At 39.0% G+C, this 18,213-nt stretch overlaps 1 protein-coding gene across 2 annotated transcripts in view; it reads right to left on the bottom strand.

Moving 5' to 3' along the window:
- The window catches only part of KCTD8 (potassium channel tetramerization domain containing 8), a 255,935-nt gene extending 238,695 nt beyond the window's left edge, over positions 1–17,240 (bottom strand). Inside the window, exons 1-3 of one of the 2 annotated variants that reach the window (XM_029234536.1) lie at positions 16,424–17,131; positions 16,002–16,387; positions 6,911–6,927 (exon numbers count right to left, since the gene is read on the bottom strand). In XM_029234536.1, the coding sequence (XP_029090369.1) occupies positions 6,911–6,927; positions 16,002–16,387; positions 16,424–16,958 (938 nt within the window). In that variant the 5' untranslated portion in view covers positions 16,959–17,131. Of the gene's footprint in view, positions 1–6,910; positions 6,928–16,001 lie in introns of both variants that reach the window. The other variant, XM_029234535.1, reaches the window with a different exon arrangement.
- Between the last annotated feature and the right edge of the window lie 973 nt (positions 17,241–18,213).

The following is an 18,213-nucleotide window of genomic DNA, read 5'->3' as shown; positions in this document are numbered from 1 at the left end:
ATTAAAATTACTAGTCTCATTTCTACTATACACACATTAGTACATAAAAGAATTCCCATAAAGGGGTTTATACAATGATGTCTTTGTAGAAATGAGATGTGTGTGACTATGAATATATTTGCAGGCATTTTAATAAAAATTATTGTCTTTCTGAGATGTTCTTCTTGAAGTTAATTGAGGCACAGGGTGTGCAGAATATAGAGCATGGGCCTGCTGTTTACTAGCAGGAAGAGGCTAGATAGCTGAAAACCAAATTTCCTGATTCCACTGAGATGGGCTTCTGGATGTAACCCATGTTGCGTGAATCAGCTGTCCTCCTACAGACTTTCATTCAGAATTCAGAGGAGGCAGGGAGCATGATGGTTTTGCAGGGGAAGTCATCTGTGGCTATGCTGGCCGATTCTTATCCTGAGTCCCCTGTTTGTGACAAAGGCAGCAGCCCCATCAGGGGCCAGTTCTCCAGAGTGCTTTAACATCCTCCTTCCTAGGGTCTATTTCTTCATTCCTTCCTATGATTCTGTGAGATATGTACATCCTTAATAAATCCCTTTCAGCTTAAACTAACTAGAGTTCGTTTGGTTTTATGCAGCTAATGAATATAACTTAGACTAGAGAATGTGGCTCTTGCTGTGATAACAAACCTAAAGTAGGGCACTGGTTTAATGTAGCGGGGAAGCAGTCCAGTGGTTGGCCACAGGATAAGGATGTTATAGATGAAAACACAGACAACAATTATTATGTGACAGTGACCATATGGTCAAATTATGATCCCTAGAAGGTAGACATATGCCAACTACCTTAGAAGGTAGACATATGCCAACTAAAGCTATAGCATGAGATAAAATGCTAGGAAATTTCAAAATAGTAGTGTGTAGTGTTGGTTTCCTGCCTCTTTCAGCATCATCTTATAAGAAAGACCCACCTAGAAAACCTTCCAGAAGAGATGGAAAAGCGCACAGCTCCTCTAAAGGAGGCACTCTTTTCTCCCTTTCCCTGTAAGAGGAGTTGAAGGAGAGTCCTACAATTTGGAAACGTATGAAGTTGACAAATCCAGCTATTTCTATACCACAAACCAAGGAAGTTAAAAGTTGTAGCTGCATAATACCAAGTAACCTACCAAGGACTTAATGGGCTGTGTCAAAAGAGCACATAGTCTCTCCCTGGTCAAAGACTGAACAGTTTGAGCATCCTAAAGAATACATGCACTTGACTGAAATGCTGAAACATATAAAATATCCATGATTCCACAACTACACTTGAGAGAGACAGAGGCATTGAGAAAAGCAGCAGCAGCAGAGGGGAGGAAGAGGAGAAGAACAAAGATGATGACTGCCATAACAGGGAAGTAGGAAGGAAAGCACCAGAATACCAAACAATAGCAGCAACTTACCGAGTACCATTGGAAGTTACAAGGGAACCAACTCCTCACTGTCAAAACGGCAAGAAATAAGATTTATGCATTTGCCCTGTCTTTCCTCAATGAACTATATTTTAAGTAACTCATGAGAGAAAGTTCTTCATTACAAGACTCCACATAACAAATGTGAAAGAAATGATAAAATTGGAAAATCATGATTTTGCAACCCGTAATGTAATATCTGCATCAGGCAATGGTCATCGATGATAAAACTATTAGGTAAACATTTGATGGGAACTTATAATGAAGAAATAGGACTGAGACCACTCACCTCTACCATTTAATTATTATAAAAATAGTCTTGCCCTCCAAAACAGCAGCAGCAGAATCTAATCAAGGTTGACTTAATGTTCACTTACAGAAAATATAAGAACAAAGGAACAATTTAAATAACATCAGAAGAAAGAAAGCAGGCACAATCAGAACAACAGACCTTATTTCTGTAAACAAATTGATGTCACTACATGTAAAGAGATATAGACAAGGATAGAAAATTAGAACGAGAAATAGGCAGAGGAGGAACTATTCTACATTAAGAGAGAAGGCACATAAAAATAAAATAAACAATCGAGTTAAAAAAGAAACAACTATAAAAATTTTTTGAGACAATCTTGGAAATAGGATTATGGATTATGGTTCAGATATTATACAAAATATTATCTGCCTTGTTAGAGTTGATAATGGAGGCTGGTTATATAAGAAAATAGCCATTTTTGTTTTAGATACTAAAATATGTAGGGGTGAAATAATATTTTGGGCTGGCTTTAAGATGCTTTAACAAAAAATTCAGAGATGAAGTGATATTTTGATTATTATTGAATCTAGGAGATGAATACAGGGGAGGATTTATTTTTAACAATTCTTTTGTTTTCATTATGTTGAAAATTTTCATTATATAAAAAGTTGTGTTTAAAAGGCAACATCAACAACAAAATCTAACTACAAAATTGCAGCCTTAGCAGGAGGTACTCTTTCACACAAGGGTGCCTGCCCCACTGACAAAGCTGCCACCATCCACGTAGACCATCAACTTAAGAGAGGGGGAAGCAAGTGATTCACAGAGGCCACAAAATAAAGAGTCTTCAGGCCTAAAAATGACACTACACAAGATTTTTATTGCTCTTAATTCACTCATGAAACTGACCAGAAGTGCAGTACAATTTTGAAGAAATTCTTCTGCCAAAGAAACTGCAAGACTAGCCATCCGTAGCCTAGGCTATTTAACCCTAAAGCAACCCGCAAGGAAGGGAATTTTACTCAATGACAGAACCAAGTGCTGTCAGGTAGGTTTAACAAGGAATTTTTTCTGTTGCCAGTAAAGGGAGTCTCTGCTGTCTGCAAGGTGGGATTTGCTATAGACCTGTGGTGCTGTATGTTTCCTATTTTCCCATTTTTGGAACAAAATCTTTCACTGAAGTCATCCCACTCCTATTTGACACTGTTTATTGAATGCACTGAGGGCAAATAACTTACATACTAATATATTAACTCATAGGTGACCATTCCACAAGGAATCACATTTGGACCTAATACAGTGTACTGTACACCACCCTTAGGAGCCCTATTCTATGGTGTCTAGGAGTCACTCCTGGAAGCTCAGACCTCCCAAGTAATCTGTGAGCTATCGACATTATACTTAATAAGTGTTTTCCAGTCTAAATTACCTAGAATGGAATCTGTCGTCTGCAACTAAGACCTCTGAAAATTTCAGGGAGTTTTAAAACCATTGCCTTTCAAGCTTTCCCCAGATTTGTTACAAGATAAAGAGTTTGAAATGACTTTTGTACTTTGCTAGAGCTGCCATAACAAAGTACCAGAAACTGGGTGGCTTAAACAACAAAAATGTATTACCTCACAGTTCTCACAGCTAGACGTCCAAGGTCACGGTGTTGGAAGGTTTGGTTCTCCCTGAGGGATGTGAGAAAAAATCTGTTCCATGCTTTTCTCCTCACTTCTGTTGGTTTGCTGATAATCTTTAGCATTCCTTTTCTTGTAGATGCATCAGTGTGATCTCCACCTTCATGCTCACGTGGTGTTCTCCTGGTGTGCACGTGCATCTACATCTCTACATCCAAAATTTCTCCTTTTTATAAGGACACCAGTCATATCGGATTAGGCCCACTCTCATGACCTCATTCTAAATTAATTACCTCTGTAAAGACCCTGTTTCCATATAAGGTCACATTCTGAAGTACTGGGGGTTAGGGCATCAAAATATCTTTGGGGGGGCACAATTTCAGTTCATAAAATATTGTGTACAGTTTAACAAAAATTATAGCCATTAGTCTTTAGACCCTGGTGTTTGTACTAAAACTGTGAAGTAAATCTTTTATCCTTTTTTTTAGTTTTACCAAATACTGGGTAAAACTGAGCTTCACAGTATGAATGCTAAGTACCAAATTATAATAATGATAAATATGGCTTGATAGTGTTAGCTATAAAACAGCTTGAAATAACTAAGTTTACTTTACAATCCAAACATGCTAACACAGAAAGCGAAAGCTGAAATATTTTAATGGTTCTTGCATGCCTTAGAAACACATCAGTCCAGCAGAGGAGATGTAAATGATTATATAAAGCTAGAGAAATTTCAATGCTGGACTTCCTAGCATATTTATTCATGGTTCCATTTCCCAGCAACATTAAGAATTGTTAACAAGTTCCATACTTCTTGCTACAGAGCAAATATATATCTTTTTACCACTGTCTGTGAAACATGCTAAATCAACCCGTCACATGTCTGCTTAACTGAAATGAAAAGGAATACCTCATAACCACTTCAAATTCAAATTTAATCTCAATTATAGAATACCTATCAAAGGTAACCAGCAGAAGTCTTCATTTTAATTTGACTTTAGGATTTCTTCATGGAGAATAGGCAACATCTATATAAGTAGTATAGCAAAATCTAGATTCCTGAATAGACTTCAAGAGATAAAATTTCTCAAAAAGGGAGTGAGGTATGATGTAGAAACCAGAAAAATTTTCATTTTCAATACTGAGTTTATATCTAAATAAGCAATTTCAACAAAAGGTCAAGATTAATAATAGTGTCACATTTTTCTAAAACAAACTGGTCATTATTCAACCACAATTCAGAGGGCAAAAGTTTTTTAATTGCCAGCAGTGGTCATGGAGTCATACTGATGCTCTCCCTAAACACACTCATGTGCACACACACAAACACAAACACACACACACACACACTCATGCCTAGATTCCTGTGGTCAGAAGTTAGAGATATAACTAACTAACTTTGGCCATTGGTCTTTAGCCATGAGTAGGACCATTACTCAAAAGCTCACAAGTGGTGCATTGCACATCTACAATACACAACCTATTGTATTGCTATACACCTAGACCCAGTAAATGAAATCTAGAGTTAAGCAATGTACAAACTGCACATCTGTATGTCATGGTCCTGATCATGAAAGGCAGGAAATGTGTTCGCCATTGTTTACCACCACATCTTCATCACCTAACAGGCTGCTTTGTATATAATACTGATTATGAATGCATGAACAAATATAAATAAACTAAATAAGACATAAGACTCAGTAGCTTAAAATTAATCTAATCTGGATTTCTCTTAGTTTGGTAGTCTTTATATTTCTGAATGTTTCTTTAAACATCATTAAATTCTTTTCTATTTTGGTTTATCACAGGATATTGAGTATAGTTCCCTGTGCTATACATTAGGACGTTGTTGTTTATCCATTCTAAATGTAATAGTTTGCATCTACCAATCCCACCCCTATTGCTTTTATTTTAAAAAAATTTTTTAACATCTTTATTGGAGTATAATTGCTTTACACTGTTGTGTTACTTTCTGCTGTATAATAAAGTGAATCAGCTATACATTAAATAAGATAGTACATGAAAAGGTTTCACCCTAAATAAATGTTTTGTTAACATCAATATACTCAACACATTCTCTTTAAGAAATGACAATCGGACACACTAAAACAAGAACAATATCCTATTTTTATTCAGCACAGATTACTTGGAACATTCTACTTATGGAATTCCATGGAGGTAATATGAAAAAAAAAGATCAACTTCTACCATTTTCTACATGAAAAATGAAGCACAGAAAAGGAAAGTTAGCACAAAATAAAACAAATATGCATACTAATGAAGGTTAAGATGATAGTCCGAAGACTTCTATTGCCAGCTCTTTCTTTTGTCTTCTAAAAGTCAGGATCAACTTTAGAAGATTCATTCCAAAAATCACAATGTAGATTAAACCAATAATTTGTAATCACCATGCTTGCTTCCTCCTGCCACTCACTATAAAGTTGCCACGGTAGCAACTTTTCCTTGACAAAAACAGAAGTCACTTTAGAATTATATGAATGAATCCTTACCCTCTACCTGCAAAGAGATGCAGCCTTTGCCAACCAGAAGAAAGAGGTCAAAATATTGGAGCATTATCTCTGAATGGCTGCCAGCATCTCCCTTAGATCTCTATGCTTTCTTCAAATAGCTGGACTTTTAGCAACTAAAAAACATACTCAAAATGTGTAGAGTAGTTTCAATAGGAGCTGATTGAGTTGAAAGCTAACATAGTTTTCCTAAAATTGTGGAGATAAGTATTTAATCCAAAACCTAGCCTGAAATTTTTTGGCCAAATGCCCAAACTCTAAGCAATGTTTGAGTCCCTGGCCCTGTGACAATGTGTTCTCTTGCATAAAACTGCTGAAAATCAAAGCTAAAAACCTTCAACAGAAATATAAATATAGAATGTGATTAAGAGGTGCTCTGCCTCAATACACCCCATCGTTAGAAACAATAACTGCTGAATGCCAGTATTCCTGTTAATTGTGTCAAAATTGACCAGTGACCAGCGCTAGACCTGGAAGAATGCATTTTTTTCCTAGACAATGAAGAACAAACTAGAATAAACTTATTTTAATAATATGTTACAATTAATTTTATACTTAGTAGGTCAAGTTTTTTTTAATTTCACTAATGATAATGGGACCTTTTCAGAGCAATTCTGAATAGGTATTGCTATCAATTTCCTCAAAAAAAAAAAAAAGAAGAAATTTGGTACTATGAATTGATAATGTAGAGAAGTGGGAACATATAGATAGATATATGTTTTGAGGATATTAAGTTAGTAAGTGACACTAACTGACATATATTGAGCAATTAATTTTTACCTGTCTGATAGTCTTCTAAGTGTTTTATATGGATTACTTCATTTAATCCTCATAATAAGCCTACAAGATGAGTGTTATTGTTTCCCTCACTCTTCCTTCAGGAGGGAGATTAAATTATTTTTCCAAGCTCTCAAAGCTAGAGCCAGAATTTTTCAAGGAATCTGACTAAAAAGTAGAAAATCATTCATAGTGTTCAAGCTTGTTGGGAGTGGGGACCAAGAGATTCTGGTATTGTCTCTTTCTAAGCACAGTATTCTTCTCCCTAGTCTCCTTGTATCAGAAATTAAACATGTCTAATTATACAAGATGAAAGGAAATGGCAATATACTGTGGATTCCATCTATGCTCAAGGGTTTTGTTATTATAACTGGTGCAAGAAATGGAACTAGCATAACTGAATGGTGAAATCACCATTCTGGTGAGCTGGAAATCAACACTACGTATATATTTTTATTCTTTTGTTGTATCTAACTCATATTCCCCCATGTAAGCAGGATTTAATAAGAGAATGATTAAAATATGGTAGAAATTATATTCCACGTTTACACTGCAACTGCTGAACAAGTACTGAACTAAGTTTAACTGGTGAATGAAGCTATGTGCTGTTATTACGAGCAAAGTTGATTTGTTTTAATGAACTACCTTGACACAAGGTTAATAAGTAAAATTCATATTGTAATATGGATCATGAAACAGCAATACCTCTTAAGTGTATTTCAAGATACCTTTTAAAAACTAGGAGTAGAGATAACAAAATAGTTCACTGGATCCTCACATTTGCAAACATCTACCAGTACAGCCAGATACTTCCTGAACTTATGTTACACCACAGTAGGCCCTGACCATGTCTGGAGGCAGCAGTCACTACACATTCTAAGATGTTCTGAAAGGCAAGTGGTTGCAGGTAGGCTGCAGCTCAGAGCATTTGCCTGACATCTTTCATACATTAAAAAAAAAAAAAGGTCAGCTAATTTTTGATGCCTTGTACCTTCTACTCTACCAGTCATTTAAGTATAAATAAATAAATAATTGTGTGTGTCTCTGTGTGTATTTTTACCATCCTAACAACTTCATTTATAACATTATTTGAAGCTGTCCTGTGTTTTAGTTAACATTTCAGTTATTTTCATTCTTTATAGGTGCCTGTGCAACAGCCTCTCATGCCATTACTCTGTCTCTTGTTAATACACCAAATAACCCCTCTATAACATAATTCAATATTACATAAAGCTTACCGTGATCACCTTAAACGCAAGGTCTCTGTCATTCACATTGGCCTGTCTTGTCCCAAGCTATAGCCTGGTAATTGCTCAATAGGTGCAATTTAAATTGAAGTAAAACTAAATCTCAACTCAATAACTACGTTGGTACAACCAGCAAGATCGCTGGTTCATTTGTTAATTTATACTTTCATTCAAAAAAGAAATATTTACTGAGTTCTTAATGTGACAGTAGCCACTGCACTGGGGGATGAAAAGACAAAAGTGAGACTCGGTGCCAACTCTCAAGGAGAAAGTAGGCCAGTGTGGAAGGTCAATATGAAAAGAGATAATTATATGATCCAGCAATCCCACTTCTGGATATATATCCAAAGGAAATAAAAACAGGATGTCTAAAAGATATCTGTACTCCCATGTTTATTGCAGCATTATCCACAATAGCCAAGATATGGAAACAACCCAAGTATGTGTCAGTGAATGAATGAGTAAAGATGTGGTGTATATATACAATGGACTAATAGTCAGCCATAATAAAGAAGAAAGAAGATGGATGGGCCATGGGGCAGTATGCTGGTGAAAAAAAAGTCAGACAGAGAAAGACAAATGATGTATGATATCACTTATAAGTGGAATCTTAAAAAAAGCCGAACTCATAGAAACAGAGTAAAATGGTAGTTACCAGGGGGCTGAGGGGGGTGGAGGAAATGAGATGTTGGTCAAAGGGTACAAACTTCCAGTTATCAGATGAATCAGTTCTGGGGATCTAACTCACCGCATTGTGATTACAGCCAAAAATACTGTACTATATACTTGAAAGTTGCTAAGAGAATAGATCTTAAATGTTCCCACCATAAAAAAAGAACTAGTAATTATGTGAGGAGATGGAAGTGTTAGCTAACACTATAGTGGTAATAAAATTGCAATATACACGTGTATCAAATCAACATGTTAACTTACAAAATGTTATATGTCAATTATATCTCAATAAAGCTAGGAAAAAAAATAGGATACAACAAGAAAAAAGAGAAAGATAGTTACATGCTTAGGAAATGCAATGAAGGCCCTATACGTAGTGTACTAGGAAGAGACAGGGAAGTGTGGAAGCTAAATGCAGAAGGATTCTACAGCAAGAGGTCACTCAGTTACGACATGACTATGGTACCGAGGGTACACTAAAAAACCAATGAGTTAAGAAATAAACTTGTAAACAGTATAAACTCAGTATAAAATACTCATATATTTTGCTTTTGAAAGTGCAAAATACAACTAACCTTACAGGATAATTAGGTTTCATGCTCCCTCGCAGAAACGAATGATGAGGAAGTATACAGATGCTAGGCACAGGACACCTTAGATTAAAGTCAGCAGCTGGAGGTTCACCATTACCCTTAGAACTTATAGTTAACTTACCTATGGGAGTGACTTTGAAAACCTGTAAATAAAGTTATTCTCATCTTTAGGTAAGTCTTTGCAAAACCTTTTAGAATCATCTCCATTAGAGAAGCTGCCAGCTTGTCTTGCAGGATTGTGGCTGCTAAATGCTGACAATACCCTGAAGTTAATTAAAAGAGGCTTTAAAAACGGTAACTGTAATGAAACATAGATTGAAGGGTTACCTGAAACACTACTTTCCAATTACTTCAAATGTATAGATATACTTCCACAATACTTTAAGCCTTCAAAAACACCAAAAGCCAATAATTCCAATACCCAGGAGATATTTGATATTTTTTTGGACCTAATTATAGCAAGTATATAATTTAAAGGCATTACCCAATAGTTAGGGCCAATAAACTTTACGTAATTAAAAAAATTGATTTCAACCAAAATACCTTCTTCATTTTGTCACCTTCTAAGAACATACATAAAACGTGTTATATTACACAAGGTAAAATGAATTTTCTGCAGAAGACTACCTTAACACTGTTTAAAATTGGTCAGTCTATCAAACCTACAGATACTACTTGTTCCCCCAAAAGAGTGGTAAACTGAGTCACATGGTTTATTTTCTTTACTTTTAAAAATATCCATTAATGTGGTAGCCTTAATCGTTAAAAGTTAACCCTTTCATCAAGTAAAGACATAAAACATATACAATTGACTCTTGAATAATGCAGGGGCTAGGGGGTGCCCACCCCTGCTCAGTAGAAAATCTGCTTATAACTTTATAGTTGGTCCTTGTATTGGAGGTTCTGCATCCTCAGATTCAACCAACCTCAATACATATTATTCGAACAAAACTCTGCTTACAGATAGACCCTCGCAGTTGTTCAAGGGTCAACTGCATTTACTGTATTCTTAAGGAAATTTAAAATAGATTAAGAAAAATTAGGTTCATTCATATACAGCTCACACTACCCATTTCTGCTTAAAGAGCTAAGTTCTAGGTACTCAGTAGACATTGAAATATATTTACAAAATTGATTGCATGAAACAGGGCTTACTTTTAAATATTCAAGCGTAAGGGCTTCACAGTAAGGCAGAACTATTCTAGTTCCAGCTCAGCCGCATACCAGCTCTATGAACTAAGGATGTTAACTTAACCTCTCCAAATCATAGTTTCCTAACTGAAGTATTAGGGAACTAATGCCAAGCTAATGGAATGTTAAAAAAGTAAAAGTAATGCCTATAAAACATTTATCACAAAACTAAGTACATAGTAAATGTTCTTTTTATTATACATACTGTACTTTGAAAAAAATCAACTCTTTTCTAAGCTTACAGGGAAAATATCCAACACCAATATTTATTTATAATACTGTCTGTGGCAAAGGACATGTATTATACTTTTATCTAAGATGTCAATGAAAAAATTCAATGTCTTGTGGGAAATGTTACTAAATGTATAACTGCATTAAATGTATAAAGCACAACAAAGTAAAGATGGCATATAAACCATCTACATAGTATCACCATAACTTTCAAAAAGTATGTCTGTCATCTTCACAGGCTTAGAACAAAGACTGGAAGGAAACGAGTCAAGATTTTATTAGCAGTTACTGGTGGCAATTTTTTAAAATTTTACTTCTCTTTTATAAAGTTCCTAAAACTGCACATATTACTTCCATTATCAAAAAAGGGCTGCATTTGAATAAGCTGACAATCGTTTTCACATTTTAAACTAATTGACCCAATAACTTATAACAACAGAATAGATAATAATTGTTGCTAATTTCATACATATTATTTCTCTTTTTCCAAAGAGATTTTTTTTTCTTTTTAACTAAGGCACACAAATACACTCATTGTGAGTTCTTCTACTCTAAGCTACAAAAGAGAAAGAACTTGCCAAATGAGGCTTGGAGTGCCATTGTCTTTTTGCTTTATTATATGCTTAAAGATTGACCCACACAAGGCTGTAGGAAGGGTGGCAGAGAAAACTAAAGCCGTAACACAATTTTAAAAGATCAAATTTAGAGACAGTACTATGCCAGACATAAAAGTTTAATGTCCTTAAACAGTAACCAATGCCATGGCATGGCTTCCAAACATTTTGCACTCCAAGGTTTTTGTCATTTTCTGTCTGCTTTATCACTGCAAATATTGTATTTGCATGAAATAAGAATCTTGGTGTTTTACAAAGTTATCTGTTCCCCGTCGATTCAAAAGTCATTCAGCCATGTGGTTGCAGAAGAAATTTTTCCATGATAATTATAAAAATGACTAGTAAGTCTCCAAGAAGAAAAGAACCAACTTTAAAAAAAAAATAAGAAGGAACAAAGTTATTTTCCATAAAACAGTGTTTGTGGATAAAAGTAGAAGTATTTTTGGACTAGAAAATAATATATAATTTTAAAGGTATGTATCTAAATAGAATGACTTTTTAAAGACGTTTCTTAGAAAGCTTTTAATGCAACAGGCCTGCTAACATAGGATTGAATAGCTGTTTGAATATTTTCAACTCAGCTAGCTTTCTTCAACCAAACACAGTGAAATAAATCAGAATGTATTTGAAAGAGTGTATATAAAAATCCATTAAGACAGATTAGAATTCACAGTCCAGTTCAGTAATAGCATTAGGTCCTATATCGGGCATTCTCATACATCACAACAAAAAAGGCTGTACAAAATTTAAGGAATATCAAATGCACCTAGAGAAATGTAACCTTTCACACCACGTATTATTCAACCAACACAGAATGCAAAACTCAAGGCACTATAAGAGAAGACCAGTGAATCAGTACTACCTTTCTGTAAACACAGTTTATGAGAAATAAAGGATATATATAATGCTCGTTTTAATTATGGGTAGTCTACATATCACATTCCAAGCAGATAGCTACTGTCTATGTAATACAATGCCAACACAAAATGCCTTTTTTCGTCTCTGAGATATTGCTAAAAAGAGCCACAATTACACTTAACAGACACCCCCCAAAAAACAGAAAACACAATAAATCACTGTTTTCCTTCAAGAAAGGACAATCCATCTTTAGTACTAGTAGAGTAATATGGAATTTAATAGTACTAATATATGTTGCAGAGTCTAAAATCTTGATAAAACTATGAGTTATGACTGATAATAGATCAAAGTGTCCATGTAGCCAAATGAAGCTGATATTAAATCTTTAATAGCCTGTATATAACCTTGAGTATTAGAACCCAATGATGTGGATCCAAGTACTTAAGGAGATATGAATCTAGCTCAGTGTCTGTGAGAAAATACTACCAAAGTTTCAACTCCTAATGGAGGGTATTAAAACACTTCTTGGCCCTGAATCCGAAAAAGGTTCTGTTGGAGTTGATCCAGAAGAACTAATTGGAGTGTGATTGGCAAACCTAGGTGGCTCGAACTTGGCCTGAAAAATCCAAGTTCCAGGGAAGAATCTGGTTATTAAATTGGTAGTTTCAAACTTCTGAAAGTTTATTATGCTTTCATTTAATTGCAAAATAATTTTCTAATTAACTTTACAAGTAAATCAACTATACTTACTAAAAACAAAATTTAAATTTAATACTGACAAGAAAAAGTCTTTACTATAATTGTAACAGCTAACATTTTTTAAGCTTTTATTATAGGTCAAGCACTGGTCCAAGCACTTTACATGTGTTCTCAAATTCAATAAAATTCGTACTATAATAATCTCCATTGCACAGGTGAGGAAACTAAAATAATTTAGTCAAGATCACACATTTGGCAAATAGCAGTGTCTGGGATTACTGAACCATTTGCCACTCTCCTCCCATCTCTACAGAAACTCAGGGGTGAAGTTGGGTGCAAGGGCGGGGGGAGTGAAGAGCTGAAATTGATGTTCAAGTGTATAAACCAATTCTACACTTCTTAGAGCAGCTTCAAACTACTAAGTTCACCTTTAAAAGGTGTTAAAATGACTGATACATGTTATACATTAAAAAAAATGTTTTGAAAGAACTGTGTCAAAGGAGAAATAAAATATAATAAGGCCCTCTGCATCTGAAATGGTGGACAAACAAGTTCATCTAATGATTTTGTTTTTATGAATAACACTGGTAGTCTTTTAAAAATAGAGATTGCTAAACAAGATAACTACACTGAATAGTTAACATTATTACCTTCACTAAATAGGATGGAAATACAGTGAATTTTCATTCACCAATTTAAATGGAACCCCATACAAAATAATTTGTGAAAATGTGCTGCAAGCTATACAAAACATAAAATAAGTGTATATATAACAGTGTTCGAGATAAATTTTATATGACAAATAAAAAGCGGCAACCACATTTGGTTGGTCAACTGGAATACCACTTCAAAAGAACCATATTTAATCTGGAATTGTGTATTTTCCCCCGCAGGATAATCAATGAAAAAGGCTTTGAGTTGTTTCCTTAGATTTCTGGGACTTTTATCAATGAATCTCTGAACTCATTTGTTATGTGAATACTCTGCAAGTCATTATTCATAATATAAATATTTTATTTTCTTTCACTTCCTCTAGCTCCAGAAGTGAAATATCCTGAATTCTAAGCATCTCTCAAATCATCTTATGACTTAAATTGGCTGAGTTTCCAACTTCAGTACACTATTTTATGAGCATTTTTCATAATTTAAAGACAACCTGTATTATTTCTTCATAATCAAAGTAACGGGCATTTTCAAGTCCGCAAGTTTCTAGGGGAAAAAGAGACCAAAACTGCGAAAGAATCCAAAATTCAAGAACCTTAACTGCAGAACACTTATGCTTACACCTTCTCTAACAAAAATCACTAACCACTAAAAATCACTAAAAGAAGTCAAAAGTTCATTTCCTCTCATCTTCTGAAATGCTTGGAAATATATCTATTATATAAATGACATAAATGTTTAAGGTCTGAAGTGTCAATAAAGGTCCCTTCCTTTGGGTGGCTTTTCTGACTATTGTGATCTTTTTACTGTGTAACAAATAATACTTTCATATAATTAAGAATAAAAAATCTTATTAGATTTTTTATTGAAATATAATTGATTTACATTATTGTGTTAGTTTCAGGTGCACAGAAAAGTGATTCAGTTATATATATATATATTTTTTCAGATTATTTTCCATTACAGGTTATTACAAGATATTGAATATAGTTGCCTGTGCTGTACAGTAAATCCTTGTTGCTTATCTACTTTATGTATAGTTATTTGTATCTGTTAATCCCAAACTCCTAATTTATTCCTCCCCCCTTTCCCCTTTGGTAACCATAACCTTTTTTTTCTATGTCTGTGAGTCTGTTTCTGTTTTGTATATAGATTCATTTGTATTATTTTTTAGATTCCACATACAAGTGATATAATATTTGTCTTTCTCTAAGAAAATTAGATTTTTATCTACCACTTCAATGGACACTTTCTTTGCTTCTCTGTTGAAATGGTTTTCTTAGGAAAACCAGCACTATTAAAAAAGACAATCTAACACTAAGTGTGCTGTGTTTTGTCACCCTTACCTCCAAGGTTACTAGAATACACAAACAATGAGCAACGTCCAATCAATCTCACGCCTGTGCAAAGAGAGGTCCTTTCCACTTCCCTAGTCAAAATAAAGTGCAAAAAATTGCCTGGATCCCAAACAGTTAGTGAATTACTTAAAAAATAAATGCAATTAAAGCTGGGCTTATACATAGGCTGTCAGTGCTACTCTCCCTAACACTACAGGCAAGTTTTCAATCTTCTTGTGTCTTGAGAAAGAAAAAACATTTGCCAAATGATGTTCCTGCTCCCATCCCAGATGGCTTTCCATTTGTCCACATAGCTCTCTAGTTGCGGCCCTCCTCACTTTATAAACGTCACTGCGAATTGTCCCCGCCCCAGTTCCCCATCCCCCAAGCCTCAGTGCTAGTCGGTGGAGTTCTTGAACTTGACCCACAGAACCCGGTCCCCCCACCGCCCCCGCCAAAGTGCACTACAAAAGGCATTGCGCCAGATGCTTTCCAATCCACTCCCTCGTTCTCTGAGTTCAGAAAATCACTGCGTTTATTCCCCCTGGGAAAGTGGATTCAATCCCTCATTCGCACTGGAGGCGCCCAGAAAGGAAACACCATCACACACGCGCGCGCGCACACACACACAGGCGCATACACACCACTTCCCTTCCTCATGTCCAACTCTGACAGCACTCAGACCACCAAAGCCCGTTCCCTCCACCCTTCTCTGTTCAAAACCCCTAACAGTTACAGAAGACAACTGGCGCGAGAGAAATCTGAGGTTTCTATGGGTCAATGGAAACCTCTTTCCCCCTGGGCCCTTGAGGGGCTTTGAAGGCACAATCGCCACTTCTCTTGTTGCCCCTTTCCGCAACCACCCATAATTGAATGCTCCAGCGCCGACCCGCACCAACCGGAGGTAAACCCGGCGTGCGCCGCGGTACCTTGATGCCAACCCGCCCTCTGGAGAGACACCACTGGGACCCACATAAGTTGACCCCCGTGAGTCCCACGGAGACAGAGGGAAGGAAGGGGACCTACGCGCCCAGCCTTGTGCCCCTGTCTTTTCCCAGCCCTCGGTAGTAGAAGGGTGTCCAGAGGCTCCAAGAGCTGGGCGGGGCGAGAGGGCAAGATCATAAAGTTAAGAAAGAGGACTGCTTGGGAATTGCGTGCTCCTGAGTTGCTGAAGAGAGGAGCCAAAAGGGAGATCACAAGGCACGAAACCGTAAATCGTGTCTGCCGCGATAGGGGAGGCACACAACGACACCAGACGCGCTGGAACCCGCCGCGGGTCGGCGAGGGGGCGGGAGAACTGGGAAATTCGGAGACCACGAACTTACGGAAGAAGATGTACTCCGTGTAGCTGCTCCAGATCTTGTCTTCGCGGTACTGGTTGACGAAGGCGGCGGTGCCCGAGGAGTTACACGCCACCATGTGGAAGCCGGCCTCAGACAGGCGATCGAACGCCTGCTCCAAGTAGGTGAACTTGAGGTAGAAGCGGGACGTGTACTTCTCGGGCGGCCGGTCAGGGTCGCGGCTCTCGTTGAGCGTGTCTCCGAACACCTCCTTGGCCAGCGCGATGCGTCCGCACACCATGATGCGCGCCACGCGCCGGAACTTGGCGTCCGCCTGGTTGTCACGCACCGTGGTGTAGGAGCCTCGGTAGCCGAGCGTGAGGAAGCCGGAGCGCTTGTCCGGTGCGCCGCCACCCCCGTGCGCTCCGGGACCCGAGGGCGCTGCGGCCGCCGCCCCGCGCAGCAGCGCCTCGCTGCTGCCCTGCGAGACGTTGTCCTCCAGGTCGCTCTGGCAGCCCTCGTCGTTGAGTGAGTTCTGCTTGATGACCTTGGGCGACAGCAGCTTGACCAGGTCAGTGAGCTGGAAGTACTCGGCCTCGCGCAGGAGCCGCTCCTTCTCGGGGAAGTGCTCCGGCAGCGCGAGCTGCTTGTCCCGCAGATAATCCAGCACGTACCTGAAGAGGAAGCCGTCCCGGTCGATGAAGAAGCGCGCCCGGCTGTCCCTGGGCAGCTCGCCCCGGCGTCGGGCGCCGCCCCGGGGGCTAGAGGGCGAGAACATACTGGCCAGAGTGCTATCCGGGACGCTGAGCAGCGTCGAGTGCTTGGTCACATAGACCTGGCCCCCTACGTTCAGCTCTACCACCTCGGGGAAGGGCGAGGGCGCGCAGGGCCCCGGGGCGGCGGCTGCCGACGCGCCGGGCGAGCTAGAAGAGGAGACCATCTCGCTAATGGGCAGGATGGTGCCGCCGCCGCTGCCCGTGTCCTTCAAAGCCATGGTCCCCCCCCGCCGCTGGCCAAGTGACCCTGGAGAGCAGCACTTTCTCCTTTCCGAAACCCGCGCCTTGCACCCCCAGTGGCGTGCCCCTGATGCGCCCTCGGGCCGGGCGGCACGTTTCTCCGGCCGAGGAGGCCCGGTTCAGGGCTTGGGGCAGCGGCGGCGGCGGCGGCGCCCGGGCTCCATCGGGGGAGCGATGTGCAGGAGAGGAGCTCTGCGGACGCCGCGGCGGCGGCGCGAGGAGGAGCGGCTGCTCCTTTGGGGGCGACGGCGGGGAAGTGTGAGAGACTTGCGAGAGGCTCTTAAGCTGCCGCTCGGCTCTCCGCGGGGAGGGCGGGAGGAGGGGCGGGAGCAAAGAAAACTCGCCGCCCCAGCAGCTTGCGAGCGCGCCGCGAGCCCCGAGCGCGGACTGTGGCGCAAACTACTCCTCGTAGCCGGGGAGGCGGCGCTGACGTCAAGCCCGGGACTGGGACCCGAGCCACAGCTGTCATTTAAAGAGATAGGTGCCAGCCTCCGGCTGCGGGGCTCCGACGCTAGGGGGAAGGACCGAGGGCCGAGCCTGGAGGTGATGCTACTTGACAGCGAGCGTGGAGATGGGAAGAAGAGGGCAGGGAACCGAAAACAAACGGGAAAAAGGACAGCATCTCTCCCTCATCCATTTCATTCCCCCCTTCCGTCCGTCCGTCCGTCCCTTCCTTCCTCCCTTGCCCTTGTTCGCCCAGTAAAACTATCTTTTTTTTTTTTTTAATCTTGCATTAAGGTGGGAAGTGGGGTAGCGGGTTGGGTTATAACAGAAATGCTAGGGTGCCAATCTGAAATTACTACAAATGTTGGCGTGAGGACTTTGATTGCCAAACAAACTACATGGGGGGGTGAATCTCTTGTAGTGGTTTTAGCATAGTTTTTGAAGTGAAGGGCGAAATGCCGGAACCGCAATTACATTCAGATGTCCTGATTGCATATTTAACTGCATGTGCTACAAATAGTTGAAAATTTTTAAAACTGAAATCTGTTTTTCAGTTCACAAAACTAATAAAAGATTGTGGTAACGTGACGGTTCTCTCCTTTCATCCCTTCAGTATTTGATTCATAGTAGATGCTTAATAGATATTTTTGGAGGAAGGGACAAAGCCAGGGAGGGAACTTAACTCTATTTGCTCCTAGTTTCCGATCCTGCTCTATCCTCTGATTAATCTCTTCATTTCCCTTTCAGCTTTCAGGGCAAGAGAAATGGTTTATGTTTTATTAGTAATCT

The sequence above is a fragment of the Monodon monoceros genome, unplaced genomic scaffold, assembly GCF_005190385.1.
Source record: "Monodon monoceros isolate NGI ecotype Baffin Bay Population unplaced genomic scaffold, NGI_Narwhal_1 Super_Scaffold_20, whole genome shotgun sequence".
Taxonomy (NCBI): Eukaryota; Metazoa; Chordata; class Mammalia; order Artiodactyla; family Monodontidae; genus Monodon; species Monodon monoceros.
Note: the sequence above shows the minus strand (reverse complement) of the source record. Positions and strands in the feature narration are given on the sequence as shown.